General features: G+C 42.7%; 1 protein-coding gene and 1 long non-coding RNA gene across 4 annotated transcripts in view; one reads left to right on the top strand and one right to left on the bottom strand.

Annotated features, from left to right (window-relative positions):
• Positions 1–14,356: 14,356 nt before the first annotated feature.
• FAXC (failed axon connections homolog, metaxin like GST domain containing) overlaps positions 14,357–24,785 on the top strand; it is a 73,713-nt gene continuing 63,284 nt past the window's right edge. Inside the window, exons 1-3 of one of the 3 annotated variants that reach the window (XM_019743398.2) lie at positions 14,357–14,615; positions 15,379–15,500; positions 20,685–20,820. In XM_019743398.2, coding sequence (XP_019598957.1) covers positions 15,394–15,500; positions 20,685–20,820 — 243 coding nt within the window. In that variant the 5' untranslated portion in view covers positions 14,357–14,615; positions 15,379–15,393. Of the gene's footprint in view, positions 14,616–14,669; positions 14,899–15,227; positions 15,501–20,684; positions 20,821–24,785 lie in introns of those variants that run through there. The other 2 variants (XM_019743397.2, XM_019743400.2) reach the window with 2 other exon arrangements.
• Positions 15,299–16,832, bottom strand: LOC141571688 (uncharacterized). Its single transcript, XR_012496694.1, has 3 exons — positions 15,918–16,832; positions 15,629–15,840; positions 15,299–15,416 (listed from the first exon to the last, which is right to left on the bottom strand). It is a non-coding gene; the product is annotated as an uncharacterized LOC141571688 (long non-coding RNA).

Genomic DNA, 24,785 nt, shown 5'->3' with positions numbered 1-24,785 from the left:
AGAAATAATGATGGAGATTCTACGGCTGACAGCGCAACAAAAGAGATTGTAGACCTGTTTTAGAATGAAAAAGAACAAGGCTGGAGAGAGCAAGAAGGTGAATTTGCAGGGATTAGTTTGGGTTGAGAAGAACAGCTGTGGGAAGCTGGACACTGACCTGACCACCTCCATCTTGTGAAGGGAGTCAGATTGCTCAGTGGGGCTACGGTTATAAAACTGCTAGACCATTTAAGGTTGACTCATAGGGCTATGAGCACTAGGAGAACAAAACTTGAAAGCACTTGGAGCAATCAGTGATGGTAGGAAGGGTCACACGGCAAAGCAGGTGATAACAAGCTTTTCCCAAAAGTTCTGTAAGGGACTATAGAACCCAGCACCCAGCATATACCTGCAAAACTCCATTAAACCTGGAGGAGTCTTTTAGAAGCAGGATTCTAGAAACTAGGCTGGTTAGGAGACTAGACCAGAAAGTAATTACAGTTGTTACTGAAGCTTTAATTTTTCTCAAAATTGCTGTTTTGGGGAAAATTAGTGTTATGCAGGTATATAAAATATTGCTATATTTGTGTGTTCTGTATTTTTCCTGAAGTCAAAACATTATAAAAACTTATCTTTAATTTTTTTATTTTACATCCAGGAGTTTGCATGAGGCACTAGAAATGTTGTCACATTGTGTATCCCCTAAATCATGCCTGAGTGCTCTGAAATGAAAATGTCAATATTGTTGCAACTGTGATCTTAGGAAACTTCCTATTTTTTGGTCATGTTTGGATTTGGAGAGCGGGTGCCATTTAGATACTAAGTTTGAACGTTTTGTTTGACTGATTTTGACTTGTTAATAGAATCATTTTGTAGATATGCTCAAGACTCCACAAAGTACCATTCTTTGTAATTACAGTGACTTGGAGAATTTGTTAAAGGTGTTCCCATTGTTCCAGTGGATTCCACAATGGATAGTTGGAAAGCTTACAGAACGAAGTGTGTCCTATCCTTCCCCTCTCTGATACAGCCAAATGTATCAAAAGACTTGTCCCCATTTTCTCATTGTCTCACTTAACTCACTCTGGTCCACCTTCCTCCATCATTTTGTTGACACAGTCGTTGCCAAAGTCACAGATTGACCAAGTGACTTTACCCAAAGACCGTTTTCAGCTCTCACCTTACACATTTGACCTCCCTAATTATCCCCCTCCTTCAAACGTTCTCCTCCATTTCCATGCCTCACCCCTTGGGCTCCCCATTCTTTGCCAGCCTAACGCCCCTTTTCTCGTTTTACCCCACCCACCCACCTGTTGGGTTTAGTTGAAGGGTCCCTGTACCCATACTTTTACAATCTCATGTAAGTAAATCTTCCTCAAATTATCTTATTCCAAGTGTGCCATCTGTTTCCTATTGGGACTCTCAGTGATGAACTGACGCACACCCAATCTCTTCTTAAAACCCTTTCGTGGTTTCTCATTGTTCCTGATAAAAGGCCTACATCCCTCAGCGTGGCTAAGTCCCAACACGGTCTGGCCAGCCGCCTTCTCAGGCCTCATTGTTTGGTTTTTGGCAAGTATGTTGGATTTTAATAACAGAACACTTCATTACAGGTCTTTTGCTCTGTTTTAAACTTTACATTTTAAAATAATTGTAAAATAATTTCAGACTTACAAACAAGTTCCAGAAGTACTCCAGAGGCTGCTCATATGCCCTTCACGCAGCTTCGCCAAACGTTAACATCTTTAACTGCAGTACAATCAAAACCAGGAAATTGACTTCGATACAACACTATTATCTAACCTACAAACCTTATTTAAATTTGTTAATTGTCCCACTACTGCTTTTTTTTTTTTTTTTTGGAAATAAAATCTCACATTGCATTAAATTGTCATGTCTTCTTAGTCTCTTTTAATTCGGGACAGTTCCATTTTCTTTGTCATTTATAACTTTGACACTTGAAGAGCCCTGGACGTTTGTTTAGAATGTGTATCTCAACATGGGTTTTTTTCTGGCTTTTCTTCACAATTAAATTCAGGTCATGCATTTTTGGCAAGAATATCCCCGAAGTGATGCTGTGCCGTTCTCTGTGCATCTTGTCAGGAGACACAAGATGTCAGTATGTCTTGTAACTGGTGATGTTTGTTCACTTGGCTAAGGTGGTCTACCAGGTTTCCTCACTGTAAGTTACTATGTTTTCTCTTTGTAATGAGTAAATGTCTTGTAGGGAGATACTTTAAGAATGTGTAAATACCTGTTTTTTATTATATTTTGCTCACTAGTTTTATCATCCACTGATGATTCTTGCTTAAAATAATTATGACTATTGTGTTTGTCGAGTGGTGATTTCATCTTTCTTTCTACACTTATTAATGAAATTCTACTGAAAGGAAGAGCTGTCCCTTCTCCCCAATTTACTCTTTAATTATGTGTTTATATTGGTATGGACTCGTGGGCATTATCTTCTACTACCGTGTTTCCCCGAAAATAAGACCGGGTCTTATATTAATTTTTGCTCCAAAAGACGCATTAGGCTTATGTTCAGGGGATGTCATCCTGAAAAATCATGCTAGGGCTTATTTTCCGGTTAGGTCTTATTTTCGGGGACACACGGTAGTTATAATCCATTGGTATAATTTTCATTACCCAGATTGTCCCAGGTTTGGCCCCTGTGTCCTTTCATGTCCCTATAAGTTTTCAAGCACTTCCTTACTTCTGGCGTCACCTGGGACCCCAGGCTCAACTTGTATTGGTCTTGATCCAGCCCTAGAATTCAAAGAGCCCCAATTCTCTTTATTGGGGAATGGCATTTAAAACCAAGATCTGAGTACCAAGTAAGTATCCTCATAACTACTGGGTGGCATTCCTTCTAGGCCCTGTCAGCAAGCAGTTAGGAAACAGATGGATACACACATGTGCACACGTCTGTCCTTGTTTGTCTCACCCCTCTCTGTCCCTGTCGTCCGTGTGTGTGTGTAACCATACATTCATACTGATACCTCTTACTACAATCCAACATCACAGGATTTAGCCCAGCATTCCACCTTTATTTAACTTATTGCTCAATCCTAGAATGCTCATAAAGTAATTTCACAGTTGCTAACCCATACGCCTATGAAAAATTTAATTTAGCCTTAGCATTTATAGCAAATACTGTTTTCCAAAGTTATGTTAGGTAAGTTCTTTTCATCCCCATCTACTTCAGTCTGGTTATGTTATTCACTTGTAATGCAGTTAGGTTCATATGTTACTGTTTGTGTTCCTTTTTGGGTTCCCCCTGCCCCACATGACTTAAATTATTTACTTTTGGAGTGTATGCTATTAACATGGTTCTAAAGTCAGAACTGTATAAAAAGTTATACTCAGAGCCACGTCACTCCCCCATATCCCTTCTATTCTGTTCCGAAATTCTCCATTCCTCACTCCATTCCTACTTATCCGCTGTCGGTAACCAATCTCATTGTTTTTCTGGTTTATCATGTATGTGTGTGCATGTGTGTTTCGTACAAATAACAGATGCATGCATATTTTCTTATTTCCTCTCTTGTTTGCATGAAAGGTAGCAAACTATAGGTACTGTTTTGTACTTTGTCTCAGGTCTCATATTGTTATGTTCTGCTAAAGGAGCCCTTCTCAGTTCTCCCTCCAGTCAAGACCTTTCAAACCTTCTAACCATTAGCCAGCATCCTCCCCTCCTCCTACTTAGTTCTCTCTACTTTAGACCTCAGCCCATGCATCACCTCCTCTGGGAAGCTTCTTTGTTCCCTTGACTAGCGTAAACCCCCCTTTTAACATTATACCATGTTTCTTTTGTTGGTAGCACTTATCACAATTACAGGTTTAGATTTATTTGGGTAAATATTTGATTAGAATCTATCTCATGTAAGCACCACGTGGGCTGAGACCATTGTTCTGTTTCACTCGCTATTATATCCCCTCACCCAGTTCAGTGTCTGGCATATGTGTTTGTTAAATGAAAAAATGAATGAAATGAAGTGCTGGTAATACGATTACATGTCAACAAAATCCCAATGAAGTCAAGTAAGTTGGATATCCGACAGGTTATCACAGATTATTTTAAAATGATAAAATACATTGCTTACATTTACTTCATTGTGGGACTACCACCTTCATAAAAATAACAAATGAAAACAAATTTTTTTGAGGTTCTGAGAAGTATTTAATCTGCCTGTCTTTAACTATTCTCAATTTCCCCGTATCTTTTTCTAAGAATATGGTTTCTTTTCATTTTTCTGAACATTCACCCATGCCACTTGCAGTGCCTGAAGAGCCTCCTTTTTCGTTTTCCACCAGTGACCTCTCAGTGACCGTCTTCATCACCTGCCTCTGTAAGTAGACATGCCAAGGCTGATGGCTGTCCTGTAAATCTCTTCTCTTTTCCCTTCTGTAGCAGCAGCACCCCTGATTTTAGCTGCATTTCTCAACCTTCCTTATGGGTACATGTGGCCATGTAACTGACTTGTGGCCAATGAGATGTGAGTAGAGATGGTAGGTGTAACTTCCAGGAAGTGCCCTTACAGAGAGCGTGTTCTCTTTTCTTGCCTTTTCTCCCCCCTGCTGGGTGCAAGGGGAACATGATGGCCTGAACTGGAGCAGCAGCTCAGCCTTTGAGTTGGAGCAACAATATAGAGGACCCTGATGTGTGGATTCCTATCTTAGCCTGAGGCTGTCTACCTTCAGACTTTGACAAAAGAGAGAGAGGGGGAGTATATCACCTTGTTTAAACTACTGCTATTTGGGTTTTCTATCGCTAAAGGCAAATCAAATCTCAATTTATTATACTTTGCCTTGCCATAACATCCAGGCCTAGAGCCGACATTACCATTTAGCGAGTAGGGATAAATAACCTAAACAAATATTTGCTGAATGGAGGATCCCACACAAAGGAAAGCAATGAGTTAGGGATCCTTAGGAGTGGCCCACATAAGGTCTAGTGAGTCAGCTACAGGTGGGTGGGGGGGACAAGCTGAAAGAAATTTTCCATAAGGGAAAATTCAGACAAATCCAAAATGTGAGACATTCTGTAAGTTAATTGACTTAAACTGGGATGTAGGTTAAAAGTGACCAGTGCAATGCAAGAACCTCGATTGGATTTTTGAATGGAACATCAAAAACAATGGCACAGCAAAACAGCTATAAATGTTTTTGAGACAATTGCATAAAGTTGAATATGCTTTGAAGATGAACTGGATATACGATAACATTATGGAATTACTATGAATTTCCTTACATGTGATAGCGTTATGTTTATGAAAGAAAATGTCCTTATTCTTAGGAATTGCGTACAGTTGGGAACTTAGGAACTGAAGAGCAAGATACCTGCAACTTACAGTCAGTGGGTTTAAAAAATGAAAACAGGCCACATTGTTAGAAAAAGATAAGGAGGAAATGAGAATAGTTGGATAAATGCTTTTCAGAACTTCAAGAAAGGTTACTTTTATTTAGGTTTCAGGGAATATGTGTGTTTGTGGATAAACAGAAAGTAAATGTAACATGTTAATAATTGGTGAATTTAGATGAAGGGTGCATAGGTATTCATTACACTACTTCAACTTTTCTGTAAGTTTATATTTTCAATATAAAATGTTAGGGAAATTGTGATATTGAATTGGCCTAGAATAGACACTGAACATCAATTAATGTAAAATATTGCTTTTTAAAAAGAATTCATAAGTGATATTGGCCACTTACTGGTAATCCTTCGGTTTACAGAGGAGCAGGCCCTGTTCTAAGTGCTCTGCATGGATTATCTCACTGACCCCTCCCAACAGCCCCGTGAAGTAGGGACCACTCACTTTCCACTCCATTTCACAGAGACGTTACATGAGCTTGGCATCTCACAACCATGAAGGGGCCGCCTGGATCTGCACCCAGGGAGTCTGATTCCCGAACCTGTGCCCATTGTACCGCGTGTCTGTGCCACCATATGGTCACAGCAGTAGCATGACCACACACAACTGGATTATTATCACACGTTTGAATTGCCTGTTTGCAGGTACCATCTCCAAAAGCAAATCAAACAGAGCTTCACGAAGTCCAGAGTCTGGGCTATTGGCCTCAGTTCTCTTAGCTTCATCGCTCTAAACAACTGCATGCTATTTACTGCAACTTCATACAATACTTTCAATCCCCTGAACAAAATTATACCCTTACTTTCTATATTATACGAACAGTTTTTACTATTGCTTTAATGATAAATTGAAGAAAAGTACTAAAATGAAAAATATCTCAGTTGAACAAAAAGGCAAAAATTTTTACCTGAGATGTCTTTTTGATGTATGTTTTAAACCTGGTCTGATGAGGTCCCTGCAGTTCTATAAAACCTTTGTGCATCATGATAGGCTTCCATTTGCATCCTTACAGAAGTAGTTCTGAAATATCTAACAATCTAAGAAAATGTCCATGTAGAAATCAAGATGGAAACCAGATCAAATGAAAGACTGTGTTATACAGCCAACATAATTGCTTTTATTAACTTACAATGTGACTATTAGAAGGGAAATTCTTATTTGACGGTTACTGAGATGCAAATGATATGCAAGCCTTCTTCTCTGTGTCAAAAAAAAAAAAAAAAAATTCCTGACACTGGTGGTTTGCATGAAAATCAAGCAAAACAGTTTATTGTGAAATCAATAAACCTCTTGTATCCCAGCACATAAAGGATGCAGTCCACATAGAGGAGCCACTGTCTAGAAGCTAAAAGTCACCAGTTGGACCCAAAGAAAAGAAGATGTTCTCCAGATGATGTGGCCAGAGCTGAGAATGGGGTGGAGGGTACAAGGTAAATATGGACACCAGGGGTTTCTGCTTTGCCAGCTTTGAATCCTTGTTTCTTATTGACAGACAGGACCTAATGGACATAGTACTCACTGACATCTCATAAGCTCTCTACTGTTTTTTCTGACTCTACAGCAGGCTCTGTATCTGGAGTACACAGACAGGCTTCCAAAACAGGGAGCAAAGTTGCATGTATTTTTCTGCTGACAATGTCCCACAGCTTTCACCAGTCTCAGAAGGATTCATGATCCCCCAACTCCCGCCCAAAAAAGGTTAAAAATGACTGCACTAAAATACTGCTGTGGGGAAATAGTCTTTACTTGACAGAGTGAGTATGTTAGGAAAAGAAAAATAGGGTCTCTCTTCTACTTATATTTTCTAAAAGTGAACACGGAGGCCGTCAAAATTCGTGGAAGGCAAAAACTGGAACATGATTTAAATTGTCTCTTTTTGGTCATTCTTTTGATATTCAATTGGAGACATTCTGGCATTCTGTTTTTAGACTTGGTTTTGTCAGGATGGGATGGTAGAAGGCCAGCCTGGATTAATTAACAATCAGATTTATGCAATGTTTAACGAATTTGAACTCATAAATAAAGATTGCTGTTTTAAAATAGCGATAATGGGTAGACGGCTGGGTGGATGGATGGAGGGATGAAAGATACTCAACCACAATGTTAGCAGAGAGCCTAAAAGTAACTGCCTTAGTGCAGTGGATATCCAAGGAGCTCCTCTTCCCCCCACGCCCCACACCCACCGCCAGGTGGCGCCCAGACCCACCACACAGTGACCAGACCTTTGCCCCCTCACGCCTCTGCTGTCTACATGAGCACCCACAGACCTGGCAGTTTTGCACACAGAACTTTCCCTGAGAACCAGTCAATAGGGGCTGAAACTAACTCTTCTAGAGGCAAATCTCTCTATGCTCCTGCGACATCTTCCATAGAGATCATTCAGTTCAGGCCCAGGTAACAGGCACTCCACAGGCTTGCTGGGCCAAATTTTTTTTGATATTTTTGTAGCCTGTAAGTATCCTTGCTACCCCCTAATCATTGCCCATGATTTAGTCTCATACCAATTCTTTCCTATAATCTCTCCCTGAGGCTTGTGGACAAAAAAAGGGGGGCGGGGGCAGAGGAGGTTCTATGGAAAGTAACCTCCCAGGGTGATCGGATCATAGATTCCTAACTGGGCAGGTCATGCCCCAGGCATGTAACGTTTTAGTGAGAGGTTTATCTTTGACTTAAGCCAGCCCTGTCCATTGTTCTTGTGCATCTAGGATAACACACCTTTGAAATAAATGTGAACTTGTTGCAACGATGTTGCTAATCTTTTTTGATATCAGAGGGATTATTCATTATGAATTTATACCAACTGGACAAACAGGTAACCAAGCTTACTGTTTGGAAGTGCTGAAAAGGCTGCGTGAAAAAGTTAGACCTCCTGAACTTTTTGCCAACAATTCCTGGCTCTTGCATCATGACAATGCACCAGCTCACACGGCACTGTCTGTGAGGGAGGTTTTAGCCAGTGAACAAATAACTGTATTGGAACACACTCCCTACTCACCTGATCTGGCCCCCAATGACTTCTTTCTTTACCCAAAGATAAAGGATAAATTGAAAGGAAGGCATTTTGATGAGATTTAGGACATCAAGGGTAATATGACGACAGCTCTGATGGTCATTCCAGAAAAAGAGTTCCGAAATTGCTTTGAAGGGTGGACTAGGCACTGGCATCAGTGCATAGCTTCCCAAGGGGAGTACTTGGAAGGTGACCATAGTGACATTCATCAGTGAGGTATGTAGCACTTTCTCTAGGATGAGTTCGTGAACTGAATTATCTGAATATGTGTGTGTGTGTGTGTGTGTGTGTGTGTGTATATATATATATATATATATATATATATATATATATATATATATATGTTTATGTAGGAAATGCTTTTTATAACGCATGGAAAATTTCAGAATAAGCACAGAAGCTGATGACTGTATTTGTCTCTGGGGAGAAGAACTGGGGGACAGAGTTAGGAGGGAAACTTTGCCCCTTAGAGTCCCAGCAGGAAACCAAAAGCACACTCAAACTGGTTATTTTGAGGAGCATTTATTTAATAAAAGGGATGTTTACAAGAGGATAGAGCCCCAGGGCCAGCAACAGCAGGAAGCCCTTATCACCCCTCTGGCAAAGGAGAAATGTGTGGAATTAGTTCCTGAAACCCACAGAGGGTAGCAATGCAGAGGAAAGGCTGCCTGATAGGAGCCATGGCCTAGGGAGCCTGCAGGAAAAGATACCATGGGTTAGTCATCCCTTCCTTACACTCCTCCTGCCCTCCAATCTCCATGTTAAAAGGTAAACTCCATGAAGGAAGGTTCAGCCGGTACAACAGGAAGCCATAGTGCGAGGAAGTCATTGATGTCCTTCCTGCAGGTGAGCTGCCAGGGCAAGGAGCAGGGGGGAGAAGAGCCGGATCACATCTGGAGGTAAGGGGAGAAGACCAGCATGGAGATTTACTTTTCAGTGCGTTCTTTTTCATAGCTTTTGAGTTTTGTACTATGTTCATGTATTTATAATAAAAATAGAAATCATAACCTCTTTTTTGAAAGTATGGAAAACATATTTATTTCTGCCTCTAATTGTCACCTTTGCTTTCCTCTTTCACAGCCAAATTGTTGTGGGTGTTATCTGCACTTACCATCTGGCCCTTCGTTTTTTAATCTTAGCTTCTGCTCCCTTGACACTTGAAGGGTCTCCCCCACCAAGATCAGCAATGTCCGTTCTGCTGGCTAAATTTATTTTGCTTGATTTTGGAGGAACATGAGACACTATTGATCCCACCTCACATGTTCTTGAACCACCACCCCCTTCCTCTGGCTGCTGCCATCCTAACACCTGTGAGGCTTCCCTCCTGGCCTCCCCTCTCTCAGTTCCCTGGACGAGCCTCCCGTCCTCCAAATGTGGTATTCTCAGGGTTCTGTCCTTGGCCCTTCTCTCCTCTCACACAGCATAACCCTCACATTCTCATGTCTACTCCCTTAGCTTTAATCACCTCCAGCCATCTCAACCCCAGGCCCAAATTTCTTCTCTAAACTCACACATTCAGTTGCCACTGGCCATCTCCAACTTGGGATTCTATAGGTTGTCTGTTATGGGCTGAATTGTGTCCCCTTAAAAATCCATATGTTGAAGTCCTAACCCTCAGTACCTCAAAATCTGACATATTTGCAGATGGGGCCTTTAAAGAGGTAGTTAAGGAAAATGGGGTCATTCGGGTGGCCCTACATCAATATGATTAGTGTCCTTAGTAAGAAGACGAGATTGGGACACAGACATACGGAGGAAAGACCATGTAAAGACACAGGGTAAAGATGGTCATGAACAAGCCAGGGAGAAAAGCCTGCCAACACTTTGAATCACAGATGTATAACCTCTAGAACTATGAGGAAATTTCTGTTGTTTAAGCCACCCAGCTTGTGGTACTTTGTTATGGCAGGCCTAGCAAACTAATACACTGTCCAAGCTCAAAATGTCCCAAATCCTTCTCCTCACCCACCTTCTCAATTGCCCCTCACTCATTTGAGCCTGGTTATTATTTGCATATCCTGTCTTAGCATCAAGTCAGTCTTGTAGGAAATGTTTTCTGAGAGTGATGTAATGACTTATAAAATGCCCAAGTCCAGTGGATCAGAAAGTAAACAGGCAAAGTCACCTTATGGTGACTTACTGTCTTCCAGCTATAATGTTGGTTATGCTTCAGGATACCTGGGTAGGATATTAGACCTCTTATCCACAAGGGAAGCCAAGAAAGCAGAAGCTTTACAATAAAATTCAGGGTAACATTGTCAAGTAAATTTTTTACTTTTTGAATAATATTGAGATATTTTAATAAAATGGTATCTTACATTCCATTTTGTAAAACCAGCTATAGTGCCAACATGACATCCACTTATTACCACAGCAGCAAACTCTTAAATCTCTGAGGTGATATTTGGAAACATGAAGTACATTCCTAGGGAAAAATTTTCTAAGAACAGTGAAATTTATAAAGCATTGTATCTATTTACTTATGCTCTTCATATTGGCACCTGATAAATGTGCCATGATTATCAGTAATCCCCTCAGGATTCTCGGTCTTCTCTCTCTCCTCTCCTTTACTCCTCCCCACCCCATCTTTCCCGCCCAGTGACTTCCTCAGCTCCTAGCACTTGGGCTAGGACCTTTCAGAAGGGATATGCATTACTCTCTGTTCTAATTGCTCTTCTTGAGTCTTGATTCATTTTCTTTCCATGTCTGATTCTACTGCTGAGCCAACCTTTGTATCTGTATGTCTGGTGTCTAAACTCATAAAGAACAGTGACTTGATTGTGTTGATTAAAAGCCATCAGCATAGGGGGGCGTCTTTGATCCTCCTCAGAAGCCAGTGGTCTACCATTGTTAATCCAAGTGTGGTCTGGTCTCACTTGGAAGTTTGTTAGAAATGCGGAATCTTAGACCCCACCACAGAACTACGGAGTTAGAGTTTGTATGTGAAAAAGAGCCTCAGGGGTTCATAAGCACAGTGATGTTTGAGACGCATAGGTCTAATTTTCCCTTATTTGAATCATCATGGCAGAACCCCAGTTGATACATTTACTCTTTAAAATTTGGGAAGCACTTATTTAGTTGTTCCTTGTCATATCATCATGGCCAGGCTTCAGAGTCACATGACTCAGGTGTAGGCATGTCTGTATACGGAACTGTCTGAATCCATCTTTCTCAGAAGGCGACAGACAGCATGTATAACTGGTAGGCATTTGGGGCTTTGCAGCTATTGGATTTAGACATCATTCAGAATTGAATGGTATAAAGAAAGAATACCATGGACAGCGACCCAGCACTGTTTAATGACGAGCCGGGAAAAGGAAGAGGAGCACACGCTAAAGAGAGGATTAATTGATTTGTTTAGCAGTATCTAATCAATGTGTTTAGCAATGTGCAATAGCAAAAGACAAAGACAATTAATAGAATGTGCTAATGACAGAAAGTAAAGGAGGCTTAGACTAAACTATATTCATTAACAACAATGTCATGTCAGAGGAGTACACATACATGTAAGTTTAAGAGAGCCAAACACATTTACTATTGATCAAAAATCACTTGGCTAAATACACAAATAACATCAGTAAGGAGTATGCAAAAGCTGTAATAAGCTTTATAGGACAGTAACTATTACAGTAGATTCCCAAAGCTCACCAAACAGGGTGAGAACAGCACTGGAAAAGTCAGGAATCAAAACCTTGCCAGGGCTGCAGCTGAGAGAAACTCAGCTGTCTCTGCACTGCTGCTTGCTGGTTCCCAAGAATGTTGCTGCCTTTGCCGTTGCTGTTGTTGTTGCTAAAAGTTAGGGAGTCTTCTGATACTGCAAGCTGCATACAAGTTCCAAAGCTGCTAGAATGATGACAATTCACCAACAAAAGAACTCACTACTGTCCATGGAGGCAAGTTCCGATCTCTTACTCTAAAACAACCCAATGCTGAAAACCAGTCCTGAAACAGCGAACCTTCTGAATAGCAATCTCTTGAAACAGCAATCAATCCATCCTATGTCACCTGAGGTCTGTCTTGTATATCTCTTTAGAAGCACCCCAGAGTAAAGTTTTTTGTTCCTGCCTCCCCTCTCAAGGAATCACCAGTTCCAGGCGGGTTTGGCAGTTAATGATAAAAACGTTGCACATCCGACTGATGAAAATAATACCTACTGTTCTCGCCTGGGACCATCGGCCCAAGGCCTTTCAAAGCTTGGCAACGTGCCTGTCACGTCGTCCTGATTTAATTTAGCTACTTCTTCACTTCATCTGCTGATGCGGGCAAAACAGACAAAAAGCAACATCATCTCACATCTCCCCTACTCGGGAGGATGAGACCAAAGGGGGAATTCTCTCAACCCCTAATCACAGCACAGAATTTTTTTAACCCTAAGCTAACCATCACCTCACAGACAGTAACAAACAAAAGCTAATAGACAAAAGCTCACATCAACCAATGAAGGCAAATTTTCCTCAGCATCTACCCTACACACTGGTACTTGGTGTGAGCAACGTTGTAGGCGGTGCAAAATCCAAAGGGTTGCTGCTGTCAGACATACTGGGTTTGAATCCTGGCTCTGGGAAGTGAACTTGTTAATTCACCTCTCTGAGCCGCAGTCTCCTCACTTGTAAAATGTGGATGACAATGCTTATCTGATACAGGTTGTTTTGAAAAGTTACTGAAATAAATATGATCGGACAGGCAGAGGTTCGATATATATTAGTCCCTTCCCTTTTCTTGTAACACCTCAATTAAACTTAGTAAAACAAAGTCTTTGTAAAAGAAAAATGACAAGATACCTCAAGTGTGTAGCTAATGTCCATAATTATGACACCAAGGCCATCAGAATTGGTAGTGGTAGTGGGAGGGGTAAAGATGCCCCCTCTGGCTCCCGAGGTCTTCATTACATTTCACTAGCTGAAGGACCCCAGGAGTCCTTCATGCTCAGCTCCCTACTCTTCACCCTGCAGGGCAGGGTCCTACACAGCTATTGTGCAGGAATCCACGGGCTTGAGCCTGGGATCTGGCTCTCCATGGGATTCTGTGGAGCCACTCTTTGAAGAGTCAGTCTCCTCGGCTCCTCTCTTAACCCATTTCTGTTCAGTTCCCTCTGGCTGTTAATTACAGGGCATAAGATGATTTATGGACCTAGACACTTAGGCAAATAATTCGGTACAAAATATCAAGCTGATATTCTTGAAATATTGGCTCAACATATAATGAGAGCCAAGGCTGAGTGCTATGTGGGAGAATGGGGAACCACTGGTGCCAGCACGCTTTGTCCGCTCTCAGCATAGAGCATTTCTGCTCTGATCCCAAACTCCGCCCACTCTGCCTTCGATGCACAATGCCCTCCAGCTTCGGGGTTCCTCTCCCTGGAAGATTGTCTGGTGACTACCCTTCACCCCAGCAGGCCCTTGAGTTCTACTCTTTACCACCTGCTCATAGAAGGTTCGCTTCCAACCACACGTTGCTTCTTCCTGAAAGGTCACAGATACCGTAGTGTTTGGGACCCCTCACTGCTGCTGCTTAGGCACCAGCCTGGCTAGCCCCCCACTTTATCTCGCTGTGGCTCACAACAAGCTTATATTGTAACAGTTTGACCACACTCACTGCCTGTTCTAAGGGCTGGTGTGGTAGGGGAAGTAGGAAGGAAGGGGGAGTCCTTTTTCACCCCAATCTCCGCTTCCTCATGCACAAGCCTGGAGGGTTCCTACATCCATCCTTTTGCCTTAAGAGAAATAAATCCCCTAGTTGAATTTTTTTCAGTTCCTCCAAACAATTTTAAACTATCCATGCTCTTGCTAAAATCTGTGTGTACATCATAAACTTATTCTTTGTACTTGCAAACTAAAAAAATGAAGTTAAAGGAAAAATAAACTGCACACACACACACACACACACACACACACACACACACACAACGTTTAACATATTTTTCAGCACCGAAAAGGAAGAAAAAGAAAAACAAAACACCCCACCATCAGCGAGTACCCTGATAATGATTTCAAAGGGGGAAAGACCTAAGCTGGGCTTGTCAGAGGGAAAATCTCCCTTAGTACATTTTCACTATCACATCAGACATCTCCCCTCTGTAAGCACATGGCCAAGACCTGAGTAACTGTGCAATTTAATGAGTGTTTTTTGTAAGTTATGCAAATACACAGCGCTTTGCTGATGGCCAGAGCGATCTAATTCCCGACCTTGATCCGGGTCTTGGTTCCCAGCCCCGCCGGGTGGCGTTTCCTGCCGGCAGCTCCGCGCGGCCCCAGGTGAGTCCTGCGCGCTCCCCACTTCCCGGGCTGCGGGAGGGGCTGGAGCGAAGGCGGAGGGCGGGACACGCGGGTTGGGGGACCGAGATCCGGGCCCTGATGCAGCTTCCTCCCGGCGGAGCCTTTCTGCACCCACCCCCGCAGCCCTACCCTAGCGCTCAGAGCCCTTCCAGGCCGTGCCTCCCGGAGGCGCGGAGCCCGCCCGGCGCGCCCCAGCCCTGCAGCTCCCGCCGGGGCGGAGGCCGCCGGACCGCGGAGATGCGGGGCGGGGGCAGGGCGCGGGGTAGGTGACTTTATCCCGCCTCTGTTTCCCAGCCCCGGGGAGCAATGACATCACGCGGCCTTCTCCAGGCGCCGACACAAAGAGAGGCGCGGAGAGGCCGCTGCGGGGAAAGCCGGCGGCCGCCGCTGCCGCCCCGGGCCCTGGGGCCCCGCCGGCCAGGCCCGCCGCCCGCGGCCCGCGCCCTCCCTCCTCCTTCTCCTCCTCCTCCGCCGCCGCCGCCTCGGTCGCCGCCGCCCGCGCTCCCAGCCTGCAGCTGAGCCCGCGCCGGGCCGCCCGGCCCCTTCCCATGCGGGCGGCGCGGGCCCTGGGAGGGACGTCCGCAGCCAGCCGCGCAGCATGCACTGGGGGGTTGGCTTTGCCTCGTCCAGGCCGTGCGTGGTGGATTTGAGCTGGAACCAGAGCGTCTCCTTCTTCGGCTGGTGGGCCGGGACCGAGGAGCCCTTCTCCTTTTATGGGGACATCATCGCTTTCCCTTTGCAGGATTACGGTGGGATCATGGCAGGGCTGGGCTCCGATCCCTGGTGGAAGAAAACACTTTACTTGACCGGGGGAGCTTTGCTGGCCGCAGCTGCGTATCTGCTCCACGAACTCCTGGTCATTAGGTGAGCGGGAGAGAGGGCCCCGCGCAGGGGCGCCGGAGGGGCACCTGGCCAGGGTAGGGCTGGCGCGAGGGGGGACCCGTGCCACCCCCTGGGTCACGACACCCAAATGCCCAGAGTCCTGTCCTTACCTTTCCCCAGAGGCAATCTGTGGTCACTTGGCTGTCGGGGGCAGTTAGCGTTGACAGGAGAATTAAACTGGTATTGCGAGGGGAAAACATTAGTGTCCCCATCTTTTCGTGCTGTAAGCAGTCTCTGGGTTGTTGTGGAGCAAAATAGTCTATTATGAAACGCCCTTAGGAATATCTTCAGTGCAGTATGTTTGCAACAATAGAATTAGGCCCTGTTAAATAATAAGTTACCTTTTATGAAATGCCTTATTTGTTTATAGGTAATGATGCTGGAATATTAACCACTAACCTTATCTTTCTTACGGGTTAGTTCTTCACTGTCCCTCCCCAAATGTTAACCTCATCAAAAGGCTGAAATTGCAACCGCTCCAGAGACCTCTGGGTCCCTGTTGAAGATGCATGGCCAAGTGTAGTGGTGTGCAGTTTAGATGCAGTTTCCACCTGGTTATCTGCTAATCTGGTATTTAAAGTTACACACCATCTTCAGGTTTAAATGCCACTGTTGTGTGAGCAGCAGGAGATCTGGGAATAGGACTAGCACATGGGCGTGTTTGAAAGAACACGGGAGTCACCCCTGCCGTACACAGTTGTACCCACTGCCTGCCGCAGAATATTTACAGGACTGACTTGGAAATACCAGAAAATGGAGGCCCCTTAGGTTGGTACATCCAGCTGGACACAAGATCTTTGAGTAGGGTTATACCATAGGTTGCTGTGATGGTTGTTTGGCTAATGGATACTAACCGTTAAAATTTCCATGCGTTTGAGCCCTCTGTCACTGGGAGATGACCAGAAGCAAGCAGTTATCAATAGCTTAGAATGTGCCTCGTGGCCAGTATTTTTTAAAGAGCGAGAAATGTGTCCAGGGGGGAATCCTACACAATAGGTTGTAAACAAAGACAGTGATAGGTGACCTTTAATAGGCTTGCAGGGATTCCAGGAGGACATTGTGACAGGCTAACTTAGATGTTGTGAATATTGTGAGAGGGTAGGAAATCATTTAGGTATGGGGAAATGTATTGGCTTTCATTTTATTTAGCCATAATTGAGAAGTTTTATTTTAAGCTTATTATGCATTGCATGCCCTCAATGAGCACAGTGCCTTGAATCTAGTTGAACCAAATAAAAACATTTTAAAGTGAAATGATCTCTCTAGATCATTTTATATTTTTGCTACATTTAGAACTTTATTTCAAGTTAGGTTTCAAGCTACATGAAAAACTAAAACATGTATGCAGTAATTTAAATGGAAACCCTGTTGTTTCTCAATTATATTCAAGTCCAGAGCCTTTTCGGGATCCTAAACCCTGTGGCTCCTCACCAGTCATCCACTTTGTGGATGGCTTCACAGGACTGTCTAAACCTTGCTTAAATGACCTTGCAGAAATAGCTTTCCCTGGGAGCAGGCCACGCCCTGGTAGCTGTGGTTGCTGGACAGACAGCAGCTCTGCCCACAGATAAATCCCTTCCCCACTTAGGGGACTACTTGGATACTTCTTTAGATTTTTAACCCTTGATTTGTTCACTTTTGTTTCTTGACAGATGTTTAAGTTGAGTTGGGAAACCCTGTTATGATGCAGATAATAAAACTGGCTGCCCTTTTTGAGCCCTTAGTAGGGGCTCTGGGAAGAAATGCTTTACTTGCAGGATTTCCTTTATTCCTTACAACTCACGTTAGGTGTTGATCTTCTCTTCATAGGTAAGGAAATTGTGGCCGAGGGAGGTTAAGGAACTTGCCCTAGATCACACAGTAAGAGTAGTAGGATCCAGATTCAAATTTGAGAATGTGTTTTGGCTGAGCCTGCACTTTATACTACTGCTTCCTCGAAAATACCAATTCTGAAATAGGTTTTGGTAGGGGAGAGGAATAGAAATGTAGAGAATTGGGCCATTGCTCAGGGAAGACCGGCCTATGGCAGGGACCTGAGTTTTTGACAGCCTCTAGGGGCACAGAGGGATGGGGGAAAAGACTGAGAAAGGTCAAGGACTGAGATTCAAAAGTTACATGATACACACTTCCACTTAAGGTGAAATCTCAGTTTCAGTTGTCTCTGTAGTTTAGGCAAAACACAAAGCAATCCAAAATATACAGGATGGACAATAAACTTTGAAATGGCTACACTATCTGAATTCACTGGCAATTGTAAAGTCTTCACCATCCTACTTGGATTTGCTGCTGCGTAGATTTAACCTTAATCTATGGCTGCATTTCCAGAGTGGAAAGTAAAGTTGACAGGTGAGAATTATTTAGGAAGTTTCATTAATGAGTATAACCAAAGTAGGTACTTTGGATTTTGTCCATGTTTTCCCCACCACAATATTTTTAAACAGATATAGTCCCAACCCTCTACTCTTTTCTCCCTGAGTGGAGATATCCTAACAGCTATCTTAAATTCAGTCCAGCATTGGGAAATATATTGTTTGTAAACTGATTGACTACAATAACTTTGTTAGTGGTAGCTCATTTGCCCTTTGTCCTAGAAAACTTGGGGAATTGGAGCAACCCATGGGTCATCTGATTTGCATAAACTAACAGCTCATCACCGCGGGAGGAGTGGCTAGTCTTGCTGCTCTACAGGTGTTCTCTTATACAACCTTCATTATAAGGATACTTTTAAAAATACAGCTGTCCAGGAAACAGGTCTCCTACTCCTCTGATCCTAAGTTAGAGAGAGGTGCCTGATGTGTGGAAGGAGGGCTCCAGGGACAGATTGGGTTCAAATTCACTGCCTTTAATTAACCACGTGACCTTGGATCTGAGAGTAAGCTTCTTGGTTACTTGGTTTTCTCATCTGTCAAATGGGGATGATAATAGTAGCCTTCCTCGTAGAGTTGGTTAAATGAGTTAATACATATGAAATGCTTAGCACACAGTTTGACATATAGTGAGCATTCAATGAAAGTCGGACATCCTTAGTTATTATGGACTTTCATCAGAAAGTTCCAGGCTTGAGTGGTCTGAGTCAAGCTGGCTATTAGTAAAATTAACTTAGGATTTGTCCATTTTGGTGTAGTTGAAGTGCTTAAAAGCTTGGAAACTGAAGTTAACAACTTGATCTTAAATTGATATTCCTCGGGCAAGTTATTTGCCTTTCTGAGCTTTAATTTCCTTGTCTAGTGTAAAATATAAGTATGGTATAAGATGCTAAATTTATACTATATCAATATCCTCCCGAGAGTGTTAGTGAAATAATTTAATATGCATTATGTATACAAAGCCGTTGGCATATATGCTTATCACATAGTTAGCACCCATTCTTTTTATGACATGGCCCAAGTGAACGATTAAAATTTAGATCCCTTCCAATGGGGATTTTAAATTTATCAAGTGGTGTAAGGAATTTTATATTTATCTTCTATCCTTTCAGGTCTTAAATTTTTGCTCGGCTAATTTACATGAAAATACCACTCTGTGGCTTGAATTATTTGAACGGACAAAATCAGTTAATTGTCAAATCAACAGTTTGCACTTTCCAGGAACATAGTCTAAATGACTTCTTAATTTTAATATCTGACCTCCCAAACATTTCATCTAAATGGGAACCTTTGTTTTATAGTAAATATTGCCAGAAAGCAGCAAGTATATTTATTCTTTTGACCAGTATTTTCAAAATGAGCCATTTCTTAACTCCTTAAGTGGAAAGGGCATTCTGGTGGTAAACTTCTCCAAAAGAGTTTGTTTTGTTGAATGGAGATGCTGCAGTGAGCATCTGTGTCATGACGATCCGAAAAGCTTGTCTTTGCTTGTTTGTGTAAAAGTCCATGAGGGAACGATGTGGGAACCAGAAGCTCAGGGAAGGCCAGAAGGAAGAGTGGGAAGTGGTTGGGTAGGCTGAAACACGGAAATTTGCAGAAGGTTCATGTGGTGGGGCTTTGTGAAGTATTAAGATTTTGTAGTTTAAGGGCATAAGACCGTACCTCTTTGAGGGAGAATAAAGTCTACTCTTACATAATGCTTGATAGCTTGCCAAATGCTTCTAGATGTTATATTATTTAATTGTCAGGATAATAATTGATGCAGAGTAGGTATTGTCCTCACTGCCTGTGTGAGAGAGAAGAGATCTAGGGTAACATGGCCAGTAGGAAGCAGGGCTTGGACTTGACCCCACGTATCCAGACTTGGAATCCAGCATATGTTTTGCCTCATAGGGGCTATTGAAAAACTGTGCCAGGGAAGTTCTCCTCCCCCCACCCCCGCCAAAAAAAAATAGCCAAATGAAAAGGTAGATATGTGGCTGAGACAGAAGAAGGGGTAATAAGGTATATGCTGTGTGGTGAAAGTGGGGACCCTGTGAAATAGAGAGAATGAGCTAGAGAGCCCAGAAGCTAGTTTCCTCAGGACCAGAGGCGAAAGGCCAGGTGAGGGCATGGGTAGTTTGGAAGAGGGACCAGAATACTCAGAGTCTCAGGTTCCCTGCAGACTGGGTCATGGCACAGTAAATCTGCACAGTTATTCCAGGGTCCTATGGATGAATAGACCGTTTCATGGTACCATGTAGTGGTCAAGATCATAGGCTCTCACTACCTGGTTCAGTTCAGGTTGTGCCTTTTACTGCTGATGTGATTTAGGGCAAGTTAATCCTCTGTGCCTCAGTTTCCTCATCTACAAAACCTGGATAACAATAGTACCTACCTCATAAGGTTATCGTGAAGGTTAAATGAGAAAATACCTGTGAGGTTCTCAGAGCAATGACACAGTAAGCACAGAATATCATTTTTTAATCCATCCACGTTGTCCCTGGCAGGTAAGCACAGCCAGCTGGGGACGAGGTGGACCTGTACCAGAGAGCACTCTTCCTGCCCATAGGCTGCAGATCCCAGAAGGAGGATGACGTGTAGTTACCTGTCTGAGCCCTTGGGGTCATGATCATATCAGAGTTTGTAAGGTTCTTTTGTGTTTCAACCAAGCTTCCACTCTCAATGCTGCTGGGTGAGGTGAGCCCCTGTGACAAACAGATCTGCTTGCTCATTGAGGAGCCACAGCCCAACAGGCATCTCGGAGGAACTGATTGTATAACACGTGGACTGTCCTTTATTTCTGTTTTGGTTTTAACAGGAAACAGCAAGAGATTGACTCCAAAGATGCCATTATTTTGCATCAGTTTGCAAGACCTAACAATGGTGTTCCCAGTTTATCTCCTTTCTGTTTGAAAATGGAAACTTATTTACGGATGGCTGACTTACCCTATCAGGTACTTGCGTGCAAGTCTTTTATTCTAACGACAGCAATGTTGGTTAGAGAGCAGTACCTCATCTCACATGGTGGGAAGGGCTGGCACTTCGAGCTAGAGGGGGTGAGTATGCAAGTAGCAGTGCCCAGTCCTTAGTAGATACAGAGCAGACTTGACTCCAGGATCTGTTGATTTTTACATCCAGTTTAATGAAGGGTCAGAAGGATGTGGACTTTTGTAGGGTTCAGGGCCATGTTATTTTTTTCCTGGCATAGAGTATACTTTATACTGGTTATCGTTGGGCTAGGACTACTGGGCAGCTATTAATAAGGTGGGTGTACCATTGTCTGACATGGTTTTTTCCTTTAGGTTTCTATTGATTGACAGCTTATATTTCATCTCTCATGAGCCCTGCTGGGGCAGAACACCCAGCAGGCCACCGGGGAGGTACCTATAGATTTTGTGAGTTTTTCCACAGTGCTCCATGTTTTGTTTGAGTGACTTTCATCAGGGAAACACTTGCTCATTTCAGCATCAGAGAGTGAACAGAGGACTGTTTTTAAGGGTGTATATTTTTCTCTGAGCAATGCTTGAGCTGTGCTTCACAAATTTGACAGGTTGTGTTTTCATTGTCATTCAGTTCTATGTATTTAAACAAAATTCCCTTGTATTTTTCTTTTTTCTAGTCATAAGCATTTTCGTTTTAAAACTTGACTTTTTAAATTTAAAAAAAAAATTATGGTCAGAGCGGGTAGTCTTTGTGATATTAATTCCTTGGAATTTACTGACTCTTTAGCCTAGTGTGTGGCTACTTTTTATAAATGCTGAAAATAATTACGTATTCTCTTGGCTGTAGAGCTCTCTCTCTATCTACTTGCTCAGTGATGTTTAGTGTATTGTTTTGACCTTCTGTATCTCTGCTTATTTTTTTGTCTGCCTGTTCTAGCAGTTTCTGAAAGGAGCGGGTTAAAATATTCAAGTGTGCTTGTTGATTTCTCTTTTTCTTGTCATGCTGTGGTTCTTATTTATGTAAGGATATTTACATAGTCGAGGTTATATTGTTAGGTCTATATAATATGAAAAATCACATCTTTTACCATTTAGTTTCTTTTCTAGCATATAGTAGCCATCTCTGTCCCTTATAGATGCTTTTAACCTTGAATTCTATGTTACCAGATGTTGAGGTTGATTCTCCAGCTTTTTCTTTTTGTTTTGGCTCCTGTTTGCTTGAGATATCTTTCTCCATCCTCATTCTCTATTTTTTGTGTATTTGTCTTTTGTAGGCAATGTATTACTTATAGTCAATCTGAGAGTTCTTAATTGGTGAGTTTAATCCATTTATACTTGTAATTATTATTTTATTAGTACTTATTTCTATCATTTTCTCCTTACTATTACTTTGTTTTCCATTTTTCTCTCATTTCCTACTTTCTAATGGATAGTTAAAATCCTTTTCTTGTCATTTAAAACAAATTCCATTTTTGTTGTTATAGTGGTTGCTCTTAAGATCAAAATTTATGTGTATTTATCCCTATTCATTTCTTAAATGTGGCACATTCTGAATTCGTCCTCTAATGATACAAGCATGTTAGCAGATTCACGTGAACCTTGGGTCTCTGTCTTCCCAGCCCTCATCCCAATTGTGTTGCTGTTGTATGTTTTACTTCTGAAATTTTGGAAACACTACTTTTTTGGGGTCCTTTTTTAGACAACAAGCCTCATTAAGTTATTTGACTAGCCTAATTTCTCATATATCTTATCCTACAGGATTTATTTATCTTCCTATGTGAGTGCTTCCTTGGTGAATCTTTCCAGAATGAGCCTTTCAGTGGCCAGTCTTCGATGGCTTTGCATGCCTGAAACATCTTTATTATGCCCTCATATTGGACAATTCTATGTTCAGAGTTCTTTTCCTTCAGTGATTTAAAAATTATATTTTCTTTTTTAATATAAAAATTTAAAAATACTACTCCATTGTCTTTTTGCATCAGTGTTGCTCTTAAAAAATCTGATATTAATCTGATTCTATTTCTCAAAGGAAGCTTTTAGAATTTGTGTTTAATCTCAAGATTCTTAAATTTCACTGGAATGTGCCTTGGTGGGGGGTCTTTATGTGTCTTGTTTGGTCCTTTATAAACTCTTTTAATCTTAAGTCTTTAATCTCTTTTTAATTCTGGGGGAATTATCAATTTTCTTCACACATCTCCTTTTCTTATTTGTTTGTTTTCCTTGTCTTCTTTCCTGTTCCCTGTTTTCTGGACACTAACACCTCTGCTTTTATTTTCTGCATCTCTGAATGTATCCCTGTATTCTTTTTCTCTCCTTCTAGGAGAGTTCATCTCTCTGATCTCCCATTGCATTGCTCTGATCTCTTCTTGCAGCCATTGTGATAGTTCTCTCATCGATTGAGTTCAACTTTTATATTTTTCTTCTTAACATTTCCCCTTGGTTTGAATTACTAATTTCTTCCTTTATCTCTTGGAGGATATTTATTATGCTAATTAAAATTTTTTGGTCCCAATAATTCTGCTTCATGTTGTGTATATCCAGTCTGTTACCCTTCTCTTACAGAGGTTGTATTCCTCAGGTGTCTAGTTATTTTGGTTTGAGATCTCCTTTCACCAAGGATGTAGCTTCCCTGCCTGGGAATTTGTACTCAGGCCACAGGTGGTGTGCCTCTGAGGGAGCTGAGAAAGGGAAGAAGCTGAGCCTGTTGCATCCCCAAGCCAGTGTGATCCCCCCGGTTTGCTGCCACTCCTCCAAATGGCTCCCACAGGTCAGGGGTTCACCTTTAAGCTCTTACAGAGTAGCAGCATTGGGAGGAGATAGTCTTTGGCTGGAGACAGACCAGCAGGGAGGTGGCAGGGGGAAGCTTCCTCACCCAGGCAAGATTTGGCTGCCCTAATAATAATATTACCCCTCCAATTCCTGACTCCCCATGGTCTGTGCTTTCTGAGTCAGTTCTTCTACAAAAGAGGGGATGGGGTCAGCAGTGATCCTTTTAAGGCAGCGCTGGGACAAGATCAATGACATGTTCTCAGCTGGGTATGTGTTATTATGGAGGTCCTCTGAGAATATGGTGGAGTGGCACTGCATCTGGACCTTGGGGGGGGGGGGCCTGGGAGGGCATGGGGTCTTCATGACTAGGAACTAGAATTAAGGTGAGTCTGGAGAGAGAAACAGGGAGAACATTATTCAGGACTTCCTAAGCCAGTGATGAAGAAGAAAATAGCAATAAAAACAGATAAGGCTTGGATCGTCTAAGTGTATTGGACCAGGTTTGTAAAATCATTGCTCAGCTTGGTGTTGGCGGTGGGCACTTGGAGATGTGTGCCAGTCACCGAGGGGCGCAAATGGAAGGAAGAGGTTGCTTGCCTGCAGCTACGTGTCTGTTCCATCATCTCTCTTGACCAGATTGCCTCCTTTGTCCATGATAGCTTTGGGGCAGTTAGAGTCCAAAACCTGAGTTTTATGCTGTGCAACCTCTGTCTGCTATCCAAGATCTTGTGTGCCCCTGACTACTGATGAAGTAAGCCTGCTGTCTGCAGTGGCTGCAGCAGCTGCCAGGCGGTTCTGCCCTCCCCTCCCCTCCCCTCCCCTCCCCTCCCTTCTGGCCAACAAGCACTGATTTCGGCTGCCCTGCCTTCACCAGTAGCCTCTGGACCTACCTTTCTTCCTGTTTTAGAGCCACTACTTGTATTTAGTATAACTGAAGCATCAGAACACACCTCGCTGTGAAGCCTGAAGCTATTAGAGAGGCCTTTGAGGAGGGGAATGCTTACCCCCTTCCAAAGTGATTATTTCTTGTTAAGTATATATTTTTAAAAAGGAATGGTATAGAGTAGTTTTTCTTCTGTGAGGTCTCTATGGAAAATAAATGGAGGGGGTGCTCAGCGCGGGGCAGAGATCTTAGGTAAAAGGAAAGTGGTTCTGAGATTTAGAAAGGGATGCTGTGTGCTTGCCTGGGTGCCTGGAGCCCTCTGTGC

This window comes from Rhinolophus sinicus, linkage group LG05 (assembly GCF_036562045.2).
Source record: "Rhinolophus sinicus isolate RSC01 linkage group LG05, ASM3656204v1, whole genome shotgun sequence".
NCBI lineage: Eukaryota > Metazoa > Chordata > Mammalia > Chiroptera > Rhinolophidae > Rhinolophus > Rhinolophus sinicus.
The sequence above is the reverse complement of the archived record's forward strand: the minus strand, read 5'-3'. Positions and strand labels throughout refer to the sequence as shown.